At 49.5% G+C, this 23,361-nt stretch overlaps 1 protein-coding gene across 12 annotated transcripts in view; it reads left to right on the forward strand.

Annotated features, from left to right (window-relative positions):
- Nucleotides 1-598: 598 nt before the first annotated feature.
- Nucleotides 599-23,361, forward strand: part of tmcc1a (transmembrane and coiled-coil domain family 1a) — a 33,366-nt gene continuing 10,603 nt past the window's right edge. The window contains exons 1-4 of one of the 12 annotated variants that reach the window (XM_078082899.1): nt 599-777; nt 2,091-2,162; nt 8,750-8,782; nt 9,587-10,479. In XM_078082899.1, the coding sequence (XP_077939025.1) occupies nt 9,805-10,479 (675 nt within the window). In that variant the 5' untranslated portion in view covers nt 599-777; nt 2,091-2,162; nt 8,750-8,782; nt 9,587-9,804. Of the gene's footprint in view, nt 980-2,090; nt 2,163-5,664; nt 6,319-8,408; nt 8,531-8,749; nt 8,783-9,586; nt 10,480-11,466; nt 12,041-22,067; nt 22,745-23,361 lie in introns of those variants that run through there. The other 11 variants (XM_040194154.2, XM_040194152.2, XM_078082904.1 and 8 more) reach the window with 11 other exon arrangements.

Here is a 23,361-nt window from a genome sequence, read left to right on the forward strand (position 1 = left end):
AGAGAACGCTTCGGATTTGGTTTTCCGTGAGTTAACTAATCTTATTGAATGTAGCGAAACAGTACAACATGTAATCATCTGTTTATTTCCCCTAAGAGACTATATTTTTTATTATTCATGTCTATTTAGGATTTTAGGATTAGTATTGACGACCACCATGCTGTAGGAAGTCACACATATTACATTTGACCAGACGGTAGACCACTCGCTTTGCTCCCTATCTTTTGGGTTTATTTGTTGTAATTTTCACATTGTGTGCCTATTTTGCCAAGATGAATAAACCATGTGAGAAAACAGGTGACAAGGGAAAGACCAAAAATGCACAGCGAACACAAAATTCTGTCACACAATCAGTTTCAAACGACAAGCCTACAGGACTGTTGCAGCAGGATGTTTGGTTTCTCGAGACTAACGCTATTTGTGAGGTTGTGGTAAAGTTGCCGTTTATCAGGAATCAGGAAACATTTATTGCCAAAATATGTCAAACATACAAGGAATTTGTCTTGGCGGTTAAAAGAAAGAGTTTTGTTTTTTTAGATGTTTCGACTTTTTCTTGAACACACACCGAAAGTCTGTTCTTCTCGTCTCGTCTGTTTCAACACGCGAGCGACGGCTCCCTAATATCGCGACGCCTCTTCCGCATTACGTCACGTTCTGCGTCATGACGTCAGAAACGGGGCGGGGCGAACCGGGCGTTGGGCGGACGGAGCTCGCGGGAGGTGGAGGGTTGCCGCTCGCCAAGCGTCTGTCAGCTCCAACAGTTTGCTGTCACCGGCTGTAAGTGTCAAACATTTCAGGGTTGTTGGGTTTGTTTGTTTTTTTTTTGCGGATTTCTCCGGTAGTTTTACCGGCGGTTCGTGCCGCTGTGGGACGTGTGTTGGCGGAGAAGCGGTTCAGGGTGTCGGTGTGGATCTCTCATCGCATTAGCGGCTCTGTGCGGCGACACGCCGGCGGGGGACTTGTCAACCTACAGTCCCGGGTAACTGCCGCTCAACCGGCCGGCTCTCGACCGTTTTCGGTGTTCCGCCGGTAGCCGCAGACACGTCGCCTCACAAACCTGCGCGACGGCTCGTCCACGGTTGTTTCATTTGATCGCGTTTAAAGTACCGTGTCACTCAATTTATCTTTCGTAACGGTCTCTGTGTTTCATCTCCCGTGACGTCATCAGAGCGTTCACGCGCGGCTGTTCGGCTGCAGTTATAATATATTTACTTTTATTTATTTTTATTTTTATTTTTTTTAATATTATTTTTTTTCATTTTACATAATTTAATTTAGTAGGGTATTGGTTTACTTGTACGTAACGTTATAGTAGGAAATACCCATAGTTATTTATATCTTGAAATGTAGTCAAAGTCTTTGCTAGCTTGTTACAGACCGGTGCATTAAAGTTGTGTGTAAGGTGTGGTGTTCCCCCCCCCCTCCACAGTACCTTCTTTAAACTTTGCTAAAATGAACCAGTCCCCTTATGGAAGGAATCAGGAAACATTTATTAGCCAAAATATGTCAAACATAGAAAGGAATTTGTCTTGGTGGTTAGTGCGCGACAGTAGACAGACAAGACAACAGTGCACAAGTAATAAAATAAAGTAGAATGAAATGCTAATGCAATGGTTTAGTAGAATAAGGCTAAGGCTATGGGTTAGTATAAAACAAGGGAATAAAGTTAAAAAAATGTAAATATTAAAAAGTTAAAAAGAAAAATATTAAGCATAAAGTGCACTAACGAACAAGTAACAGACAAGAGACAAAGTGACAAGGTGACATGGTATCTGCTATGCACACCTTCCATTGGCAACCCACACACCTTTTAATAAGGCAGGGTTCATTTCAGTCTGGCTGGTGCCTTCTGATGGGCCAAATGCATTTCATGGTCTGAACATCCGCAGCCTCGTTACATCTGATGCCCAGTAGCTTCACAGATTTCATTTTCCCCCTCGCGACCCTGTTCTCAGCGTCTTGGGGACGCGCACACACACTCTCACAGCGAGGCGTGAAGTGGGCGGCCAAAGACAGTACGATGTGCCAAGGAAGCCTTTAGAGGATCACGGTTTCCATCTGACTCTTTTTTCCTTCCTCTCTGCTTGTAGACCGAGGTAGCAGGTTGTCGTCTCCTCCGCGATGAAGGACATCCGCTCCGGCGTTGTGACAATGGACTGAAGGTTTGCTTTTATCTCTTTTTAACTCATCCTACTTGTCGGGATGTATCTAAATTGATAATAACAAGCACATACTAACTTACGTTTCTCAGTAAAGTCTGAGCAAATCTGTTAAATCAATTTGTTTTGGCAAAGGATTACTCTGCGTTCATGTGCGTGCATGCAGGGTAAAGCTTAAAACATATGAAGAATATATATAGAATTTTACTTTAAATTATGGCGTTGAATTTACAATTCAGTCTCTTAAGTCAACATTCGAATTCAAACAGAAGGATACAAGAAATGAGCTTCATTTGTTGCACCAGCAGAATGAAAGCTACATCATGATGATTTTCGTGAAATGAAATGAACCGCATCGTGATTTTAGCCGTATCCTCCAGCCACAACTCTGTCCATATTTTGACATAAAGAGGATTCGTAGTGTCTCGTGTGACGTGACGTGTCCCACAATCTTCAGCATGTACTCTGCTAAGTGGCCGAGAGCTTGGCTGCCCCTTCAGGGCACTGCTACCGCAGCCATTCACGTCTCACTCCGGCAGTCAGACCACCACGATGACACCTCCCTCATCCTCCTCCTCCTCCTCCCTCTCCTGCCCTCGCACTGTGCCTTCCCGCTCGGCATCCCAGCTGAGATACGAGAACCTTTTTTTTAACGAGCGCAAAGTGTTTCATGTCCGCGTGCTCGGTGGTTACAAAACAGAACTCGCGGCTCCCTAAAGATGGAGCTGCCGCCTCCTCCTCCTGACTTGTGACCGGCTTCGTGTAACGCTTCGGCGGCGGCCGTCGTGAAGATGATGCGCTTACCCTGGATCACAAGCTTACCTCGGCTCCTGTGTGTGAGCGCTCCTCACACTGCCGCAGGGGCTGATTGATTGGCTGCATGTAGAGGAAGCTGCAATTTCTCATAACAAGGCCGGATCGGCAGGATGACGTGTAGATCGTGGTTACATGCACGACGTGTCACGTTGTTTTTACTGCATGGGCAAATTGTTTATGCATTTGTAGTGTTGGGTTAAAATCTCCTTTGGGTGCTGCGAATTCAAAGAGGTTTGGTGAATTGGCCGTAAGTGGACCTCTGGATTGTCCACGCACGCGACCGTGATGTCACCGCGCTCGTCTGTTTGTACGGATTTGTGCGTCCAGAATGTACCAGACGTCCCTCACAATGTTTTTCTCCCTGAATAGGAATAGGATGAGCGGCACAAAGACGCGTCGAGGCTTTGCTCGGTTTGCCACCGACGCAGAATGTTTGGCCACTTCAAGTAAAGGAAACACGTTTCTCTGGGTTTTGGCGCGGCCGCTCCCCTCTGCTGCGGATCAAACGCCATGTGCGATGTAGCGAGAGACGCATTCTGCAGAGACCTGAGCTGAGTTCTTGGCAGCGGCTCAGAGCCGCTGGCAGCGTTTGCGCACGGGAAGCTGGTGACGTTTTTATGTCTTTGTTGCTGCGCTACAGTCTTTCTGCTCGGTGACGCCACCAGGACGGAAGTGTGCGCCACAGGAGGCGCACATCCGGGTCACACCGGGGGCGTTGGAAACGGAGCGATGGAATTTGCAGGTGAAAGTGGGGTTAAAAGGAACGTAGCGCTTATCAGCCGAGTGGTGAATTCATAGCCTGATTGGTTGAGCGGCGCATCATTCAACTGGAAAAAAAAAACACAACATGATATTATGGTTGGCGGTTTTGATGGTGGTGTCCTTTTCTCACAAATGAGTGATGGGGAAACTGTTCAGCTGGAGGATGCACGATCAGATAAGATTTTTTTTATTCAGTTCTGTTGATTTAAAGTCTGCGCATCAACGCAGGCGGCATGAATATGGCTCCGTGTTCTCAACTAGAGGTTTGGCTAAAGGGGAAGTGTCGTGTCTCAGAGAGGAAACGCACTTTTTCCTTTTTCCTTTTCTCACACTCTCTCACCCCATCCTTCCTCATTCAGCACTTTTACAGTCAAACTTTGATATGATTTTTCAGTCGGCAGTCAGAAGCGGTGCCGTCCTACTTTTCTCGTAGCTGAATGAACTGGACTCCTTCTTTCCAACAGGAGTCCCCCGCTTCCAGAAGGAAGGTTCCATTCCCCTGTGAAAGCTGTGGTTTCTGGTGGCAACGAGCTGCCTGCTCATTCCTTCCTGTTAGAGAAGAGGCACGGGGGGGGGGTCACACAGCATCGCGACAGTTTGCACCCATAAAATAGGACAGGAGCTTTTTTATTTATTGTTCAAAGATGCTCACACAGGATGGTAAAATCTGTTTAGAAAAAGTTGTAACTTTTGAAGGAAAATTGGGACAAATGAACCCCCCGTATTGGCTTCGGGGGGAGTCCTGTGGATTTTATTTCTATTGCCAATTAGACATTGCCTTCTGCACCCCCCTTTCAACTTGAATCCTCTCTCAAAGCGGCGGCTCGACATCGTTGACCCGCAGGCTTCGCGTTGAGTCCGACGTCCCGCTCATAGTAAGAGCTTCAAGACCAGAGCTTGGATGTCCTGATCCCCGCTAACCCCCCCCCGGTGAGCCGCAGAGGTGTCTGGTTCCCCGAGTCCAGACTGAAGAGTTATTTAAATAGGCGACGATGTGGATGATTTATATCCGCGCTGCGTAAAGTTGTTGTCGCATGCCGGCGTCACGGAGCCAGACGACCCCGTCGGTTTCCCCGCTGCGTCGCCTCCCTCCTCACCCGCATCTCAAGCCTGTGGTCGCGCACCTTTTTTAACGCAATCTCTGGTATGAGATTTCAGCTGGCGTGTCGGTGGTTTCCAGCCCGTGGACAGTTGGCGATTCCCTGCCGGTGGAACCCGAACCACGTTGGACTCTGTTAAACACACATCAGGTTAAAGTGAGGCGGCTTTTTTGCCACGATTGAAACGTATCAGACGCGCCAATGATTCGTCCTCTTGTTCACTGGAAGCCCCCCCCCTCCGCCTCCCTCGTGTGAAGACATCCGTTCTACTGGTAAACGGTGAGGGGAAAGAGATCCCCACCACCAACTCTCCATCCAGCGCAGACACGGTGTCGGTTCCACGCGCACGGTGAATTATTCATCGGGACACGTCTTGCGGTGTCGAGCACGGATGCGGAGATGTGCCTTTCAACGAGGTTTAGAGGTGTAGCCGGCCTTCCGTGAGGCTTGACTCCACCGCGCTGCGTCATAGACCTGTTTGCTGTCCGCTGAAACCTCAGAGATGCTCGCAGGCCCTGTGCGTTCATAACAGCATCAACATGATAACATCTCCACTGCGGCGATGGAGTGTAATCCGCAAGCTCCTATTGTAGCTTCGTCTTTGTTTTCCCACTGACCGTGACTCAGACTTCTCTGTGGGTGTGTGCATTTTGTAATCGTTTTTCACAGCGCTACGAGTGGGGGAGGTAATGGTAGATGTAGTTACGGGTGGTGTCCTGTTGCCCGAGAGATGAGATCGGGTTTTTAGAAAAGATGTTTAACGATCAGTTTTGACCTGCTGGTTTCCCCCTCGGGTGCCAGGTACCGCTAGCTTGAGCCACCTGGGAGAAGATTTGACTTCGGCATTCCTTGTGAGAAAGGGTTTACTTTTTTTTGACAAAACTAAGCTCAAGCTTCACCACGTTGCGAGATTTTGAGGGGAACTGTAACTCCTCTGAATGTGTTACGGGCAGTTTAACGCGGCACCAACAAGTCCTTTCGGCGCGTGCGTGGGAGTGAATGATTGCGCGTGCTCTGGTTTGTCCTCTTCCTGGAAAGGTAAAGGCGCCTGCGGCGGGGCCTCCCTCGGGGTTTCACCTTGCGCAACAGGCCCCCGCGGGGCCGCCTCTTTCGCGGAACCACCTGCCATTCACCTCCTCATTCCGACGCACTCTGTGCCGACGGCCCCCGGCTGAACCCGACACGGCCGCGGCGACGTGGTGCCTCTCGATCCGCTCGGCCCTCTGTGGCGCCTCCTGTCTCTTCCCTCGCTGCCCCCGTCTCATACAAAGAGATGTCTCTTATCGCCGCCTTTGCAGCGTGCTGAAGTCATCTCCTGCTCTGTCGGAGCTGACACAACCGTGCTATCCTCTGCCCCCCTCCACACACACACACACACAGATAAATACAATATCTGTTGTTCCTGCTTCCTGCCCATGCTGTCATCACGCAGCTGCTGAATGAGATATGGTCCAGCTTCCATCAGTCAAAGACACCTCAACGTATGTACACAGATGCACATTTCCCCATAAAGTTTTAATGCAAATCCATTAATCTTGCTCTGTTTCCTTTTTGTCTTTGTCAGATAAAAAACACACACACACAGACACACACAAAAACCTCGCTGCCAGAACTCTCTGGCCTAATTCCCCTGGTATTGATGTGTGTCTGTCAGTGAAAGGCGCAGCACAAAGCGCAGCGATGGGCCTGTGTGAGGCTCCGAGGGAACAAAGGCCGCTCTATTCCCTGTGGAAGCACAGCACGGGCTTGTGTAAGCCACGGCCATATTTAGAGATGCACTACTGTATGTTCAGCAATGAGCAACATGGATGCTCCGGCATCAAAGAGCACGGGCCAGATTGAGCTTCTGGGCCCAGATGTCTAACTTTATTCATGTTAAATAAATGAGTCAAACTACAGGATGGTGATGGGGGTACTGTGAGTCTGCATGAAACCACTGATACATAAATGATCTGCACGTCATGCGCTTCATCACTCAACTGTTTGAGCTGTCACTCTTCCCCCTGTAATCTCCTCTTAAATAATCACCTGTGATTGTTGTCAATAATGATAATGGATGCATTTTCAGAACCCTTCTTAATCAATATGAGCATTCAGTCTGAGTGGAGCTGCAGTTGTTTTCTATTCAAGTGGCTGAAGGGAACGACACTGTTCATATCAATGGACGATATGTTCCCTGAAGGGAGCAACATATTGGTTGTTAAACACTTATTTATTACGATACTGAATCTTGGGTGAGGGCTTTGTGAGGGAGGGCGTTTCTATTTTCTTCTCCTGGCATCAGGGTTTTGGGTTGTTCATCTGCGTGTTCGTCTAAGAGTTTGTTCTCAGAAATAACATTTCTTTTTTTTTAAACTGTCGGAATTTCTTAGAATTTTGGTCCAAAAATCCACCTGTACTCAAAGATTAACAGATTAGAATCAGACTCAAAGGTCACTCTGACCGTAGGGCCGTCCAATACTCGCCCGATCACGAGGACGCCTTCGGTGGACGACTTCATATTGGGCGCAAACCCGGGACTCAGTGGTCACCTCACGAAACACGCCTTGATCCATAACTCAAGAATCTAGACCCGTAACATTTTTGGCAGACACCAACGTAAACCGCAACATAGCCATAGCATATTACCAAAACATAGGTAATTCTAGTCCGTCCTGCCTGCCGACCTTTCACCATCTCTCCAAAGACAAAGGCTTCAGCACCGGATGGCGGCGCGCTGAATGCAATGAGGCTCAGAGCGAAGGACAAGGACGTATGTTTTGTGTGTGCGTGTGTGTGTGTGTGTGTGTGTGTGTGTGTGTGTGTGTGTGTGTGTGTGTGTGTGTGCGTGTGTGTGTGTGTGTGTGTGTGTGTGTGTATTTACACAAGGACATGCATGACGGAGACACCACTCCAGAGAGTTCATTGTCCATGTGGTCATGTGCAACTCACCTTTTGACGGTATTGTGCCGTTTGTGTGAAACCTGCTGACTCATTGAGGCCGATCTGTGTCTCCGGTGGCTTAAATGCACCAGAGTACATCCTCACACTCGCATGCCTCCGGGGTCGAGGGGAGACTTTGCCTGCAGCAAACGCAGTTAAGAATTTACGTTTTGGAGGGGGGGGGGTGGGGGGGCTTGAATACAGAAGAATAGCAGTTGGTGCAGTGTTTCTGGATGTGGTGAGCTAATCTGGGTCAGAAGGGCACGGCCGCCATTCAGAGATTTGCGTCATCACCTCGTCGAGGCGGAAGGACGTGCGCTTGCTTGAATCGAACGGAGAGGCGGGACGTCTCGCACAAACACAAACGTGCTCAGCGACTCTACAATAAACCGCTGTCCTCTAAAAGCATTCCAAAGGAGGGATTTAGTTCGGATACAAAACCGTAGGCAATCAAGAAACCCTCCAATACAGCGCTGGGATCATCCTGTGGAGGAAGGAGGGGATTTACAGACAGAGGGACAGGATTAACGAAGGTTTACCCCCCCCCGAAACAACAGCACGGATCCCCGTGTAATTAATTACTCTTCACCGCGACTGCCAGGAAGTGCCGTTAAGTGTGTGGGTGCACGCTCGCATTATGATGCACACGGTAACTGACTCGTCCTTCTACGGGTCTGTGGAACGTTCATACGTCGCAGTCATCATCACGTTGACTTGATTTTACGGCAGGATGGAAGGAAGGGAGGGAGAAAGAAAACAAACAACCTGAAAGTATGAGGAAATTGATCATATTTAAACATAAAAAAAATGTATTTGCAGTATTCGAGACAGATTTGTGACTTGACTTAGACTCACTCTGCCGGTCTGTCTCTGAGGACACTTTTGTCCTCTCTGGACGCCGGATTGTGTTGAGTGTCAGTGACGATTGACGTTTGGCATCTTGAGAGTGACTCTTCTTCTCTTTCTTTGGTCCGTCCGTCCTCCTCTCAGGTGATCCAGAGTGACTCACGCTGACAGCTGCTGGTAAGTGCGTCCTTTTCTCTTTCCCCTGACGTGAGTCATTATTTCTCAGCGTTCCTTCACTCCTCCAGCCTCTCGTGCCTTTCTGACTCCAGGCTGTCGTTTATTTCACCACCACGCACCTGCTTGCTCTTGAATTCATTTGTGCTGACATGTTTTGTCATCCTGGAGCAAAACCGGATGCAACTTATTTTTCCTTTTCATTGCTTTGTTTTGTATTTGCCCGTGCAACGTTGGCCTCTTTGAAAGTGGAATGATTCAAGGGCCTGGTCAGCTGTCGCTGTCTGATAATATTCAGTATTCATATTATTCTTGAAACCCTAATTGACTTGGGTCGGTGTGCAAAATTCCTGGTGGCAGCCGGTGAATATAAGTCAACCAAATGACCTCGGCTACTATTATTAGCAATAAGGCCACTTGACAATTACCTGCATCATTAAGCAAACTTCCCACTTTATGTCCCATGCAAAACAATCCTCTCCTAGTGGAGAAATGTTCTGAACTGTATTTAATTATTACCAATGGACACAATACGCTTGTAAAATACCTTCTTTACTGTCAAGGTGATGAGTTTTAGGTGTTTTCAAGGACCCCGTCCTGAAGTGTTGGGTCTCAAGTGTCAATCAAGGTATTTTGCACACTGATTGTGGTGCTGAGAGGCAGATGATTGCTGTGCAGCCGGCCGCCTTTTTGCATTCCAACGTTTTCAACCATTTCATTTCAATTTCAAAGATGCAAATGTCACGAGCCAAAGGGAAAATGAGTGTCCGCCTCTCATAATCCATCTCCTCTCTCTGTCTGTGCTAGACCGGCAGGGCGACTCGTTCCCGAGTAGAAGCTGCATGCTCCCAATGTGGATTCATCCCTCTGAGCCGATCCAACCCTCCACCAGACCCCCACCTCCACCTCCACCTCCACTATTCTCTACTGTACTCTGTACTGTACTGGTCTCTAGTCTGCAGTACCTCGGCCGTTGTCCCTTTCTGACCCGCCGCATGTCCAACTGATAGAGAGAACCGCTATTCATGCGAGGTCAGCGGGGCCACGTGCAGCAGGTCAATGACACTCAAAGGGGGCCAGAGGGGGCGGGCGCCAGTTCAGGTCCTGGAACTGCGGGAGAAGCAGGGGGCCCGGGCTTGAAAAGGGCCTCATCCCACTCAGAGCCCCCCTCCTTCAGTAAGATGAGCCAGAACGCCAGGGAGAGCGTTGGGGTTCTTGGCCAGGGACTGAAACAGCTGTTCCAGCAGCAGCGTAAACGCCTCTCCCTCTCTCGCTCCGCCATCCCCTCCTCCTCGTCTTCCTCCTCCTCCTCGTCCTCCTCTGTCGTGTCAGCGGGTGGCGCCTTCCCCGCTGCCCCCGGGGATGCCTCGGGGCCCCGCTGCCCCGAATCTGACCACCTCTCTGCCCCTGTGGTTCCCTCTGCAGCTGGCCGGGGCTCCGGCGCCGCCGGCACCATGAGGCGCGGGACCAGCCTGCAGAGCCGGCGCAGCAAAGGCTCCGGCAGCGGAGACCGCGACCCTCTCCTGCGGGGCAGCCCCCAGGCCCCGCACCGCCGCCACACCCACGACCCGCAGCAGCACACCAGCCGGCCGCGCTCCTCCTCCACCAGCGACACCGCGCCCAGCAGCCCCAAGCCCGGGTACACCGGAGGCGACGTGGTGCTGTCGTCAGGGTACCAGTCCACGGAGGAGACCGACAGGGTAAGCCATGGAGTCATTGTCATCTCTTTATTTGGGAATAGCGGCGCCTTTTTTGTATGACCATAGTGCGTTTAATCCAGGGAATGTATTTAAAATAGTTTACCGGGTTACTTTTGGCTCATTCGAACAGGGGAGGAGGTTCAACCTCCCCTCCGGACGTCAGTTGGTCCTGTCTGCCACCAGATGTCACTCTCAGATCAGGTAACCCGCTGTGAGCGGGGCTCGGTTCACCGGGAGGTTGTGTTTGCGCTGCGAGCTTCGCCATGCCTGCGGGCGGGGCAGGCGGATCTTTTGGGTTGATGAACTGTTCCGAGACGAGGACTCTGCATCGGGGTTTCACAGGTGGAGTGATCACTTCAGCCAAGACCAGTGGGCGTTAATATCCAACATCCCTGACAGATTCAGTCTGTGGGCTAAATTTAGAAGACGCCTTTTCCATTTGCCAAAAATGGGTATCGTCCAGAGGTAAGGGAGCGACCTCACCTGGGGACGATGGGGGCGGGGCTAAGAGCCAGACAACTGCGCTCTGTCAGTGTGATGGGCGTCCGTCGACCCGTCGCTTTTGCTAACGCCAAGGCCCCGTCTCCGCCCTGCAACCCAGCAAAATCATTCAGGTCTGCCCAAGCTGTCGCCGTGGTTAGCCCCCCCCCCCGACCCGGCCGGGGTTGCCATGGTAACAGCGCGTTTGACCTTGGAGGTGTGTGTATGGGAGATTTCCTTTTGTGAGTGGAGGTCAGGGGTTGCGTGTCTTGTCATAATGTGTCTGTTTTGGAAGGACGATTCGTTCCTTTCTTTCCCCCCTTTATGTCGCCCCCTTGTCTTTCTTCCTCTGTCTCTCTCGCTCTTTCCTTCCCTGTCCCCCTCCCTGTGTCCCTTGAGAGGTTTAGTTAGTGCAGACTGTCAGCTGGTCCCTCCTCCTCCTCCTCCTCCATCTCTCCCCCCCTCCCCCTCCTCCTCGCCCCACCCTTCAGCTCCGCGACAGGAAGCACGAGGCAACCTTGCCTCGTCCTAGATGAGTGAGAGCCGAGTGCGGTGCATGTTGTGTGACAGAGGACGTGGATGGCTGTGCATATGTGTACAGTATGTGTGTGTGTGTGTGTGTGTGTGTGTGTGTGTGCGCAACTAGAGGTAGCAGAAACCGTGTGTGTGTGTGTGTGTGTGTGTGTGCTCTGTAAATCCTTTGACAGCCATGTGGTGTAAGGATCTTGTGTCTGGGGGAGACGGAGCTCAGGGGATGAATATGAGTAGAGGGCACAGCTGAGCTGCCTGTTTGCTGCCTTTCTTTTTCTTTTTCCTCATCTTCTCCTCACTCGTGTTTGCATGTCTAGAAGCGTGTGTGCTCATGGCTGTTTGGAGAGGGGGGGGGTGTAGTGTGTGTACCTTCCGTATGTGTGTCGGTGTGTTTGTGTGGGTGTGTGTGTGGGTGAATGAATGTGGACTCGACAGTGTTTGCCGTTTTGCTCTCTGAAGAGATATCAGTATAGAGGTCTGGAACCGGGGTTCCAGCTGTGAGCACATCAGGATGGTGCAGCGCTTCAACCTTCGTAGACAGTACTCCAAGGTAAGCTCAAAACCCACGGGCTCGTCTGCCCATCAGAACCATGGCGCCGTCTTCCCATCTCCACGCGACACTCATGCACGCTTCTCTTAAATCTTGCATGTTTTTTTTTTTTTTCACCGCTCTTCTGTCTTCCAGCTTCTTTGGTTTTGTGTGCACAGTTGGTGATTTTGGTGCTAAAAAATGTTCAAAGGTCGACTCTCGGATTGGCGAAACAATAGACAGCCATCGTTCAGCCGGTCGTTCCTCGGGGCGGACGCACGGTTCCTGCAGGTCACCTTTTTCGTTTTGGAGTTTCGACTCACTTTTACGTAGTTGGATACATACAGTAACTCTCGTTAAACAGCAACTCGTGTCACAGCGGCGGCGGCGGCGGTCGGTCGGAGCCGTCGCCATGGGATGTAACTATTGGTAAATATTATGATGGATTGTTGCTGACTGGCGAGAGTTTATGACTCGCTTGCGGTTTATTGCTCCACAGCTGTCTGTGAGCGTGATGTGTTTGTCCCCCGGTGCTGTTAAAACTCGGCATTAGGTCTGTTCAGAGCCCGCCGCTCTACAGCTGGCGCTCCGCCTGTGGGATTAATTACAATTAGCCGATAATTAATTGGCTCCTCGCATGCTCAGTAGCAGTAGCAGCGTGCGCGTGAGGAGAGATTCGGGGAGGGCAGAGTCTCGCCCTCAGACTGACGGAGACTCGTCTGGTCTTTCCTCTCTTCTGGGAGACACGTAGAGTAAAAAGTAATAGAAGAAGGCCGCGAGGTGCCAAGTGTTTTGTGTCAAAGGAGGAGGCAGGAGAGCCAAGGAGGAACCTCCAGTGGGATCTGAGCTGCAGAGAGATGAAACGGAAGCTAAAGCTGGAGGCTGGTACGTTTTTGTGTGTGCGTGAGACTGAAACGTCCTCCTCCAGGGTCCGTCTGCAGAGGTTCACTGACCTCGACTCGATTCCACTCTGTCTTTCCCCCAGGCCGCATCTCCACATGTCCACCTGTCTTCCTGCTCATCCTTTGTCTGCTTTCATCTGCCACATATTGTGCTTTCCATGTCAACATTTCCTCCCCATTTAAAAACAAAATGCCTCACGTTTAGATCATTCAGAGAAGCAAGATGCAGCCGCAAAGCTGTGTGAAACATCTTCTCAGCAATGTGTGGTTGGATATTCAATACCTGCTTTTTAAATATATTTGATTTATTTCGAGTTCTATATCTAACGCACGCCGATTCAATTTTGCCCGCAGTTTTTTCCTCAACTGCTTTCAAATATAATACACTGACTGACAATCACAGAAATGAGCTTGTTTGGATATAATGTGTCAAAGGGAAATAATGAAGAACATGGAAGCGGGTTTATTGTTATCATTTTTGTTATTTCCTTGAGAGATGCATTTAAAAGCCATCAGGCTCAACATCTATTCAATTTAAACTGTTACTGTGCAGTTGCAGACAAAGTTTCTGCTGCACTTGTATTGTTAGTCGTCCTTTCCGTCTCGTGTGATCCTGATCCTGATGTTACGCCCAAAAGGCAAACTTAATTGGAAAAAGACGGATGTAATCTTGCAATGTTTACGTCACGTTTTTACCTTGCAGAATACGCTGTTCAACCCTTTGCTGTTGGTGTATGATCTTTCTTCATGGTCTCTGCTGCCTCGCACACACAGAGGCTTACATGTTTCTAATGTAAGAAACGTTGTAATTGTGTTCCGCTCTGATGCGTCCCATCAAAGCCCGGCTCTCTGCTCAGACCTGTGTGTGAACAAACAACCCAGTTTCGATTGACTTTCCACGGCGACGATGAAGCACGTGCTCTTCGCGCCACACTGGAGGTGATGTCACTGCTCCGCTGCGTTTGTCAGGTGCCGCCCGGCGGGAAATGGTCTTTCCGGCGCGGTGTGCGAGTGTCTGTGAGACTCTCTCTCTCTCTTTCCAACACTAAGTTTGAGGCCTTACTGCGGCGTTCGTCTCCGATGAGGAAGTAGTGTAAAGCTGCTAATGGGTTTGGCTTGTGGTCTTGTAGTGAGGTGTCAAATAAGTGTCCTTTTCTAATGTGTGTGTGTGTGTGTTTGTTTCTGCCGTCTCATCTTCCCTTTGGTCGTTGTCGCTTCCGGTGTGTTCTCTCGTTAGTCTTCAAGCACTCATCTCAGACAAAAAACTCCTACGCGTAAATATGTTTTTGGTCAAACAATGTATGCTTTACTTGGTGTGTGTGTGTGTGTGTGTGTGTGTGTGTGTGTGTGTGTGTGTGTGCGTATGTGTGCGGCTAAGAGGCCGTCATTGATCAGAAGAACAAACTGTGTTATTGACTGTGAATCAAACACAATGGATCTTGTGTTCTGTCCGCTCTCTCCTTACTCTGTGTGTGTGTGTGCGCGTGTGTGTGTGTGTGTGTCTGTGTGTGTGTGCTTACTGTTCGAGGAGCAACACAGAAGTGCAGTTGTGCAACATTAACTACAAGAAAAAAAACGGACAAACAACCAAATTGAAACAGTAGCACATTTCTGGAAGGCAACGACGAAACAATCCTCCGGGCAAAATGTTCGACATCTAAACTTCAGAGACGTGGACGCTGACGCGTCCTCTCATGTCTTGATGCTTCATTGTGAAGTGAGTTAACTGGTCGGCTGTTGGTTCTTTAATTATCAGCCTCGTACTGCTCTCTCAGCCTCTGTGGAGCGTTGAGTTAAATAATATTAATAGGCTAATAAATGAATGCTTATTGTTGAGCTGCAAATGTATTTGAAAGCAATATTGATTTTTCTCAAAATAAACAAAATATTTCAAAAGAGCCAATTAAAGTATTGATAAGCAGTATTGGTTTAGTATTGATTAAATCTTATTCATAGCAAATGGAAGTTAAATTAAATAAATCAGTTAGTTGACTTTGTTCAGCCTGTAAAAAATAGAGGTTGTAACTTTGTATTTAATCGTTTCACTGCACTTCTTGTGTAATTCTTTTAAAGTTCCTCTGTAATTACTACTTAATGTTTCCCCTCCATTGCAAAAATGTTCTAATTCATCCCGAAGCCACTGAGCTTCCTGAGGAGCTGCAACCTCAAGGTGCCTTTGATGCAAGTTAAGTAGTGAGTGTTTTAGACAACAAAACTAGGAACCAAACCTGGACTAATGTTCACTGGATGCAACCGTTTCCTTCCCTTTCTCCCTCTCCCTCTCATCCGTGTCCAATGCTCGGACGTGGCGCCGCTGGCCCGTCTCCATGGTAACAGAGTGGTGTTCAAAGAGGGCCGTGGTGGCTTTACCCGGCGGAAACGCTCACAGGTTCACGTCTGATCTCACAGCCGCCTCATCGGCCCCGTGCGGTGCAACAAAGACCTCTCGCAGCTCGGGACGGAGGCGTCTTCGACAATTAGACTCCTGTGCAATCTGCCAGAGCGTCTTGCTTCCTAAATGGAGTTTGTTCTCAGCGTGATTGAGCTTTTCTCTGGTTGCAGAAGGCGTGTTGGAATGGGACCCTGTTGCTTAGATCTCAGTGCTGTTCTGTTCCTCTTCACACGCATTTAAAGTGTGAGAGAACTGCGCGGCAGCATCAGTGAAAGAAAAGTTGACGAACCTCGATGGGACTCTGCTTCAAAGAGAATGAACAGCGCAGAGTAAATGCATGCATTTCAAAATGTTTTGTTTGCACCGTGTATAATCCCAACGAGCAGCCTTGAATCAAGCGCATGTATTCGTGCGTGTGTGTGTGTGCGTGCATGTGTGTGTGTGTGTGTGCGCCTCACGTGAGTGTGTGTTTGAAGTCTCCCCCCCCAACTGTTCGGGCTCCTTTTGAAGCGAAGCCCCAGCGTCCCTTAATTAGGCTGCTGAATATTCATATGTGATTCTAGATTTAGGCCAACGCCCTCATCCGGTGCCGGTCGCTCGTAGCGTTCACCACGGTGCGAGCGCGTTTTAGCTACTACACACTCACACACACACACTCACACACACACACTGACACACACTCATCACGGCTTCACGGTTTATACATAACAAGATCTTTTTGTGGCTAAAACAATTGAGGTGGGTGTGACGTTGTGAAAAGAAGAATTCAAACGAGAGACTGTGTGTGCGTGTGTGTGTGTGTGTGTGTGTGTGTGTGTGTGTGCCCGCGCCCGCCATTAACAGACAGATCAGTTCAATTTTCAAGGACGTTTAAATGCTTTAATGTATTTAAAGAAAGTCAGAGACTTTCACGTTTCACTAAAATTCCTCCCAGTGAGAAGTTGATTTTCCTCAAAACAGCTGATTGGCTTCTTCTGTTGTCAATAACTTCCTGTTGTTGATGTAACAGCATTTTACTTTAAGTGGTTATAAAAAATACTTACAATGCACTTGCATCCTGAATGAGACTGTCAGCTAAATGACATGTAAAGTTTGTGTGTGTGCATGAGTTCATGTACTAGAAGTGTGCATGTCAGCAGTGAGTCACTGTCGGTCATCCTTTGTGTATTTATTTTTGGCCTGCAGCTGGTCTTCCTCTTTGGGCTGGTGTGTGTGTGTGTGTGTGTGTGTGTGTGTGTGGTAATGAAGACCTTAGTGTGTATGTGCACGGATGCTGTTTTCTCAGCCGTTGGCCCGTCAGTCGGTCACTGAGGACGTCCGGTCACCCTCGACCCACATGTCTGTTCCTCTGACGGCTTCATTTCTGCCACCTCATCGCTCGCTGTGATCGAGGCCGCCGGGCGCTTTAAGCCTCCGAAATGAGCTTCTCGGGTCGTCCAGGTGCACCACCGTGGACCTTTTGTGAGAAACGGGTGTTTGGTGTCGTCCTCTTTGCTCCGAGAGGTCAGCGGATTGTTTTCAAAGGGGAAATCGCTCATCGTCTGAGGGAGAGCAGAGATCCCGGCCACTCCCTGCTCGGCCCGCAGCCTCTGTGATGCTGATGAATTATGGATGAGGCTATAGATCGCTGAGCTCAGCGCTGCTCCACTGACCCACTTAGGACACACATCCACACACACACACACACACAATTCAAATCTGATCAGAACCTCTTGAGATCAGCAGGAATCCGTTTGCATCCCATCAGAAAGGCTCACAAAGAAGCCCGAGGCCACAGAGAGAACATTGGCGCCATGTTATTCCAGCTGCTTCAGAATGTTCCATCTGAGACAACAAACCATCACAAATTGTCACTGTCTGGATGCTGGACACGGGTTCTTGTTTTTATTATCTCCTGTCTTTGAAATTGTGTTCATCCACCTTGCACGCCCCCCCCCACACACCTCATCCCGGGGCTGTTACCGCTGCATCTGCACGGCTGCATGGCTCTCGGTAGGAGTGATAAGGAAGGAATGCAATAATACACTTATTGACAGGAAATGTGCAGTCAAAGAGAGGCCAGGAGCACTCAGCTGGCCACACAACACTTGTTACGATGTTACGTGCTGCAGCGCCCCCTTGTGGATTAAGGCTGTAGTTGGTGGTAGGACTTATTTAGGGCAACAGTTTCTGTTTTAATATGATAATTCACATTAATTTTAGGAATAGAAATACAGGGGGAGTCTCATGGACCTCGTGACGGTTGTGTGAATGGATGAAATCAGATTGTATGTAATACATTATTCAAATATTATGCATACTCCACATCAGAGTGAGATGATCTGAATAGCAAATACCCTCCTAAGGGTTTTTTTTAGGTACCGAGGGCTTCATGTTAGCGACGGGACAATCCTCATCCTGCTCCACCGGCTGTGAAATGTAGCGTTTCTCAGTGGCCTACTTCTTAAACGTTATCAAAACAGCACCCGGACCCCCGACCATCCAATAAGTCTGCTCCAAAGTGGGGTCAACAAGGGGCCACAGAGAGTCAGTGCTACGGGGTTTTGGGTGGACGAAAACAAGAATACTGAGAAGGAGCCAGACCAAATACTCTTTGAGGGCCAAAACGCTTTGCACTGTTTGTTCTAGATTCCTCATCTTCCTGCTCATGAATAGGCTGGCTGCGTGTTTGGGTCCGGGTACTGCCCCATGGCACTCTGGGTATTGTCCATCATTCAGCCAGATAAACTTTTTGGTCCGGTGCCCGGTCTGTTTCCACGTTGCATAACCAGAAGCCGCTCCAACAAATCCCAACCGCCAACACCAGTGGACAAACGTCGTCTCGGCCCACGTAGCCATTGTTTTCCTTCTCACACACACACACACACACACACACACACACAAACGTCCCATGTCTCACCCGGTTTGTCCCACGCTGCCTCTTGAACATCACCATCGCCTGCGGACTCACAGACGCGCTGTGGACAGATCTGAACACTGAAACATTAACCTGGATCAGCTGACGCAGACGTGATCAGTGTAGTATGAACTATGACATTTGTTTTACACGCGTCCCCTCCAGGCTGCCCTGCTGCTTTGGCTTGTTGTTGTTGACGTTTGCTTACTGGTACTTCCCGCCTGCCTCGCGTTGGCCACAGCGGGTGTTTTTCACGCCCTCTGACCTCGGCAGCCATGAAGGCCTCTGTGTGAAGGGCCCAGTGGTTTATGTAACCGCTAATAGGGCCGTTGATTGTACTGGAGCTTAGGCGAGGGAGGACGGGGCAGCTTCTTTCCACGGGTCCCGTATTGAGCCCGAGTCATGGTTGTCTCCCCTCTCTCGGGCTTGAATTATCCGCCGTTCCGTACAGACAAAGCTCTCGCTCTTCTGCCTTTTTTTTTTTACGTAACCTCTCACCCCCCCAAACCCACGCCACACCGAAACCCATCACAATGCATGGTCCCACGGCGGGGGCCGGGCCCTTGGTTGCTTCTACCCAAATAATCCTCACGCAGAGCCGTGGCGATGTCTGATATTCAAGTTGCATGTCCGCATGGCTGCCTGTTACTCAATTCTCAGATTCCAGTCCAGTTACATCACAGCCGCCCGCTCGCTCTTTCTGCTGAATTCTTGGAGAACCTTTTGGCAGCGTGGCCCCCGCCTGGCCGCGGCTCGGCTCCAGGCTCCGTCCTGCGAATGACGACCGGTTTTACGTGTTCTGCATTAGGAGAACGTCCCCAGATGCCGTGGGAACGTCGCCGCACAAGTCTGTCCTGTAGCCTTCAGGTGTGAGCTCATCTTTTTAGAATTCATTTTCTCTTTGCTCGTTACAAAACGGCACAGGGCGCCAAAGCGGCCGTGTCTCCCGGGTGGAGCAGCATGGATGCAGCTCGGTACTGTTGTGTCACCACATGTTGGTAAATTAATTTTCTTTAGAAAGTATAAAGTAGCAATGAATGACTTTATAAATCCCTCATATTAGCACCCTAACCAAGCAATGTTCTAATATATTGTGATTATTTTAAAATGAACCCTCCATTATTTTCAACAATAATAATCAGTATTTATTTATTTGCAAAGACAAAACCGACTATTAAGTGTTCGTCAGTCTCCAAAACATGCTGCATTGTCGTCTTCTCTGGTTTATTTAAATCAGTAGTGTAAAAATACGTTGAATTCGTGTAAAATAAACATTCAAAACTAAAATGTAAGCTCCCATTAGAACGGCAATTTCTTAAGAGTGGGTGCATTCTTTGCTATATGTTCAAGCCCCTCTGCTTTATTCTGTCTTAAAGAAAAATGTAGATGTATTATTGGATTTATTAAGGTAATTAAACGGATTGTCACATACGTTCCGTGTTCCATTCAGTGCAAGAGGATCCACAGAACTACAGATAACATGATACCGTCGCAGCCTAAAGTCCTTGTGCTGGGTGGGTCGTATAACCAGATAAGACCTCCAGCTCCGGATTGGTCACATAAATAACCAGTCGAGCGGGTCTTCTCCCATTAACACGTGTTTAGCGCGCATGTGTGAGTGAGAAGGGAAGAGCTCTTCTAACGTGACGTAAGCAACCAGTTGGGCCGTTGTTCTCTTGTCGAGTCTCAAACGTATTTAATTAGCTGCCACAAAAAGATCCCCACGGTGTTTTTTACTGACACACATCTGTGCGCATTCATCTATTGTAAATCCTGGAAATGTATCTCTAGGTCACAGGTCGTTGGGACTGGGAAGCAAGTAGAAAATATGGATCTTTAACCTAAAGAAACCATCTGCATCATTGGGTGGAATCCAGTGGCACCTTGTCTTTGGTGTGTAATTGGCTGACAGTCATTGTGTTTTTGTTATGTTTGAATGAGCCAAATAAACTGTACACTCTGTTTTGTCCTCGAGCATCAGTCCCCTGTCGGGCATTAGATTACCCCCCCCCCCCCCCCAGGGCTCATGCTGGAATGAGAGCAGGGCAAAGAACGAACGGCTAAAGGGGTTTCTCCTCAGGGACGAATGATTGAACTGACGTTTTTCTTACAGCCGTCTGTAAGAAAATCCCCCCCCCCCCCCCCCCGTATGACGAATCAAAGCCACTTATGATGTATGATGCGTCATGGTTCCAATAACACCAGCTGATCTCCTGTTCAAACTAGGCATGGTGAGTCAGTGTTTAAGTGGCGATACACTCATCACTTCATAAAGAACACCACTCAAACTCATTTCAGCTCACAAACTCACAATAATTAGTTATTGCTAAATATTTACTTACTAACTGCCAGATGTAACTCACTAAATTATCTTTATCGCTAGCTTTATCTAGCTAGCGTGCTAATATTTGACATCCGTAAACTGGGGGAAAAAAAGCGTTATATTTCTCACAAAATATTTTAACTTAAAAATATATCAATTATATGCGTAGTAGCAAAGTACAAAAGTAACAGTGACTTTAAAGTAAAATCTATGACGAAATATAAAGCAGCTGAAGTGATTTAACATTCTCCCTAAATACTCCCATTATTCTCCACATATGCATTTATGGAATAAACGTGAAAGGTGGCTGCGTTTTAATAAACTCTTCAGTTTGACCCGTCTTGTTGCCGCTGGCGATGCTTCCTGTTCACAGAGCTACGTGATATTCAGCTCCCTCTTTCTGCTGCCATGATGAGCCTTAAAAGGCCTCCGTGTTTCACATCCATTTAATACTGAGGTCAAGCCGCCGTGTCACACGCTTACATTCCCACCCGAACAACTTGGGTTTGTCCTTTTTTTTTTTTTACGTAAGCAGCCTTTTCCCTAAATCCTACTCACTCTCTCTCTCTCTCTCTCTCTCCGCTCCCTGATCTCCTCCCTCGCTCTCATTAAAGCCTGCATTCATGCCCCCTCCTCTCCTCCCTCCCCCGGGCTTCTGCCCTGAAGTCTTCAGTCCTGCCCCCCCCCCCCCCACCCCCCCTCCCGCTGTGCTCCATCTCCCTAATTGGTTTGTTCACTTTGGAAAGTGACGTCTCTCAAACACCGAGGCTTCATCGGGGACAAAAGGGCCGACGCTCATAAAATAGAGTGTTTGTGGAGTATTTGACGATGAATTTGAGTCTGATTACCACCGATGACCTCGTGTGGAAATGAAACAAATGAACACGGGATTGTAGGTGACGTCTTACTTCTTGTCCCCAAAAGAAATGCTGCTAATGAACTTCTAGCAGAAATGAGCCCAAGCCGTCGCAGCGAAATAGCGAGAACCAAAGCTGTGCTGGACGGAAAAACCGCAGTGACGCAATCGTAAGCCGGAGTCGGGTGTGTGAGGACGCACATGAACACTTTTGAACAGCAGATTTGTACTCGTCATGTGACCGGCTACTTGTGTAATCTGCCGCTGCCGCGTTCTTTGTTTGCATCGGCCGGCACGAGAAGAAACGCTGTCGTCCGTCTCGTCGGTTGCAAACCTGGAAAGCGACTCGTTAAACGCGATCCCTCGGGAAGCCGATTGGCCGCGACGGTCTAGCTGTGAGATAATTGCAAGGCGGGAGTGGACTTTTTTTTTTTTTTCCTCGCTCTCCGGCCCTGAACTAGTCTCCCGGTCTGGAGCGGCGCTGGCCTGGAAACACCCCCCGTTCCCTCCCTCCCTCCGCAAAGCTTTCCCACAACCCCTCTCTCCCTTGCTCCCTCTCTCGCTCCGTCTCACTGACGGCTCCCGGTGGGCTCCTCTTTTCTCCCCCCCTCCCCCGTCTGCTCCCCTCACATCCGTCCTGCGGGGCTCTGCCTCTCTCTCTCTCCTCCCTCTGAGGATTGCAATCCCCGACGGGCTCTTTGAACACTTAACTGCCCCGCAGCAACGGCTTCCCATCTTTTTTAGCCCCCGCGAGTCTTCATCCGCTCAACCGCCTGGGCCCCGTCCCCCCACTCCCCCCCGTCCCCTTTGCTCACGAGGAGTCCTCCTCCCCCTCCCACGGATAGACGCCGTCTGTGGGACTCGTGCTTGGCCGAGCGCGTACGCACAGGCTCTCTGCCTGAGCTGGTTGTCGGCGCCGAAGCGAGCTGGTGGGCTTTTGAGGAGCGGCCGCTCTGTGAGACGCCGGCACGTCGCCCCCCCCCCCCCCCCCCCCCCCGAGACTCGGCGGCTGTCGATACTGCCGGTTCTTTGCCGCAGGAGCCCAACTGCGGACCGTGGACATGCAGTCCAGGCTCCGGTGATTGCCGAGAGTCTCCACCTCCTGGCTGCGGCGTGGGGACACGGCCCGGTGGTCTTCGGGTCAAGGGGTCACTGTTTGGGGGGAGGGTCCCGAGCGATGAGTGGCCCCTCGGGGCCGAGCTCCTCCCCTCCCCGAGGGACGCGCAGACGGGTAGACGGGCACAGCGGAAATATCCGATCCAGGCCGCGCGCATGCGTCTCCCCGCCATGGAGGTCATCCTCAACCTGGTAGCCGCCGACGCCGCCGCCGACGCTCCACTTCCTGCGCCGGCCCCCGTGAGTCTGAATCCCGCTCGCCGTTTGTATTTGAAAGCTTTTGACTCTTTGATCGAAGACGCAAGCGGATGTCGTGAACCAGCTTTAAAGTGTCCTGTGACTCAATAAGATCTTGTATTAAAAGATTCGGTTCTACACAATATCTCCGTGCAAAAATGGTTTTACTTGAAATCGATCGAAGGTCTTTGTTGTGATAAAGGAGCTAAAAAAAAAAGGCAGTTTCTTTTTACATTTTCTCTCCAGACCGGCGCTCTCCCTGACGTGTGTTTTGGATGTGAACATGAAGGGCTTTTCACACCCTCCGAATTCCTCAGTAAATTCACTGTCCCCATTTTGTGTGTGTGTGTGTGTGTGTGTGTGTGTGTGCGCGCACGCGCCTGTCCATTGTGTGTGTTGTGCTTTGTGCTAATTCACGGGTGATTGAGTAAAGAGCCACTTGTCCGGCATCACATGGAGTTGTGTAATTTTCCCAACCTGATGTAAGGAGCTTGTTGTTGCCACATTTTATCCCTGAAAACAAGATTTAAAAGAAGACCTTCTGTGTGGATTTAAGCAGCGCTGGATTCAGCCTGCGTGGGACGTGAACCTACGAGGAAATGAAAGGAGCTTTGCAGGAA

The sequence above is a fragment of the Gasterosteus aculeatus genome, chromosome 2, assembly GCF_964276395.1.
Source record: "Gasterosteus aculeatus chromosome 2, fGasAcu3.hap1.1, whole genome shotgun sequence".
In the NCBI taxonomy this organism is placed as follows: domain Eukaryota; kingdom Metazoa; phylum Chordata; class Actinopteri; order Perciformes; family Gasterosteidae; genus Gasterosteus; species Gasterosteus aculeatus.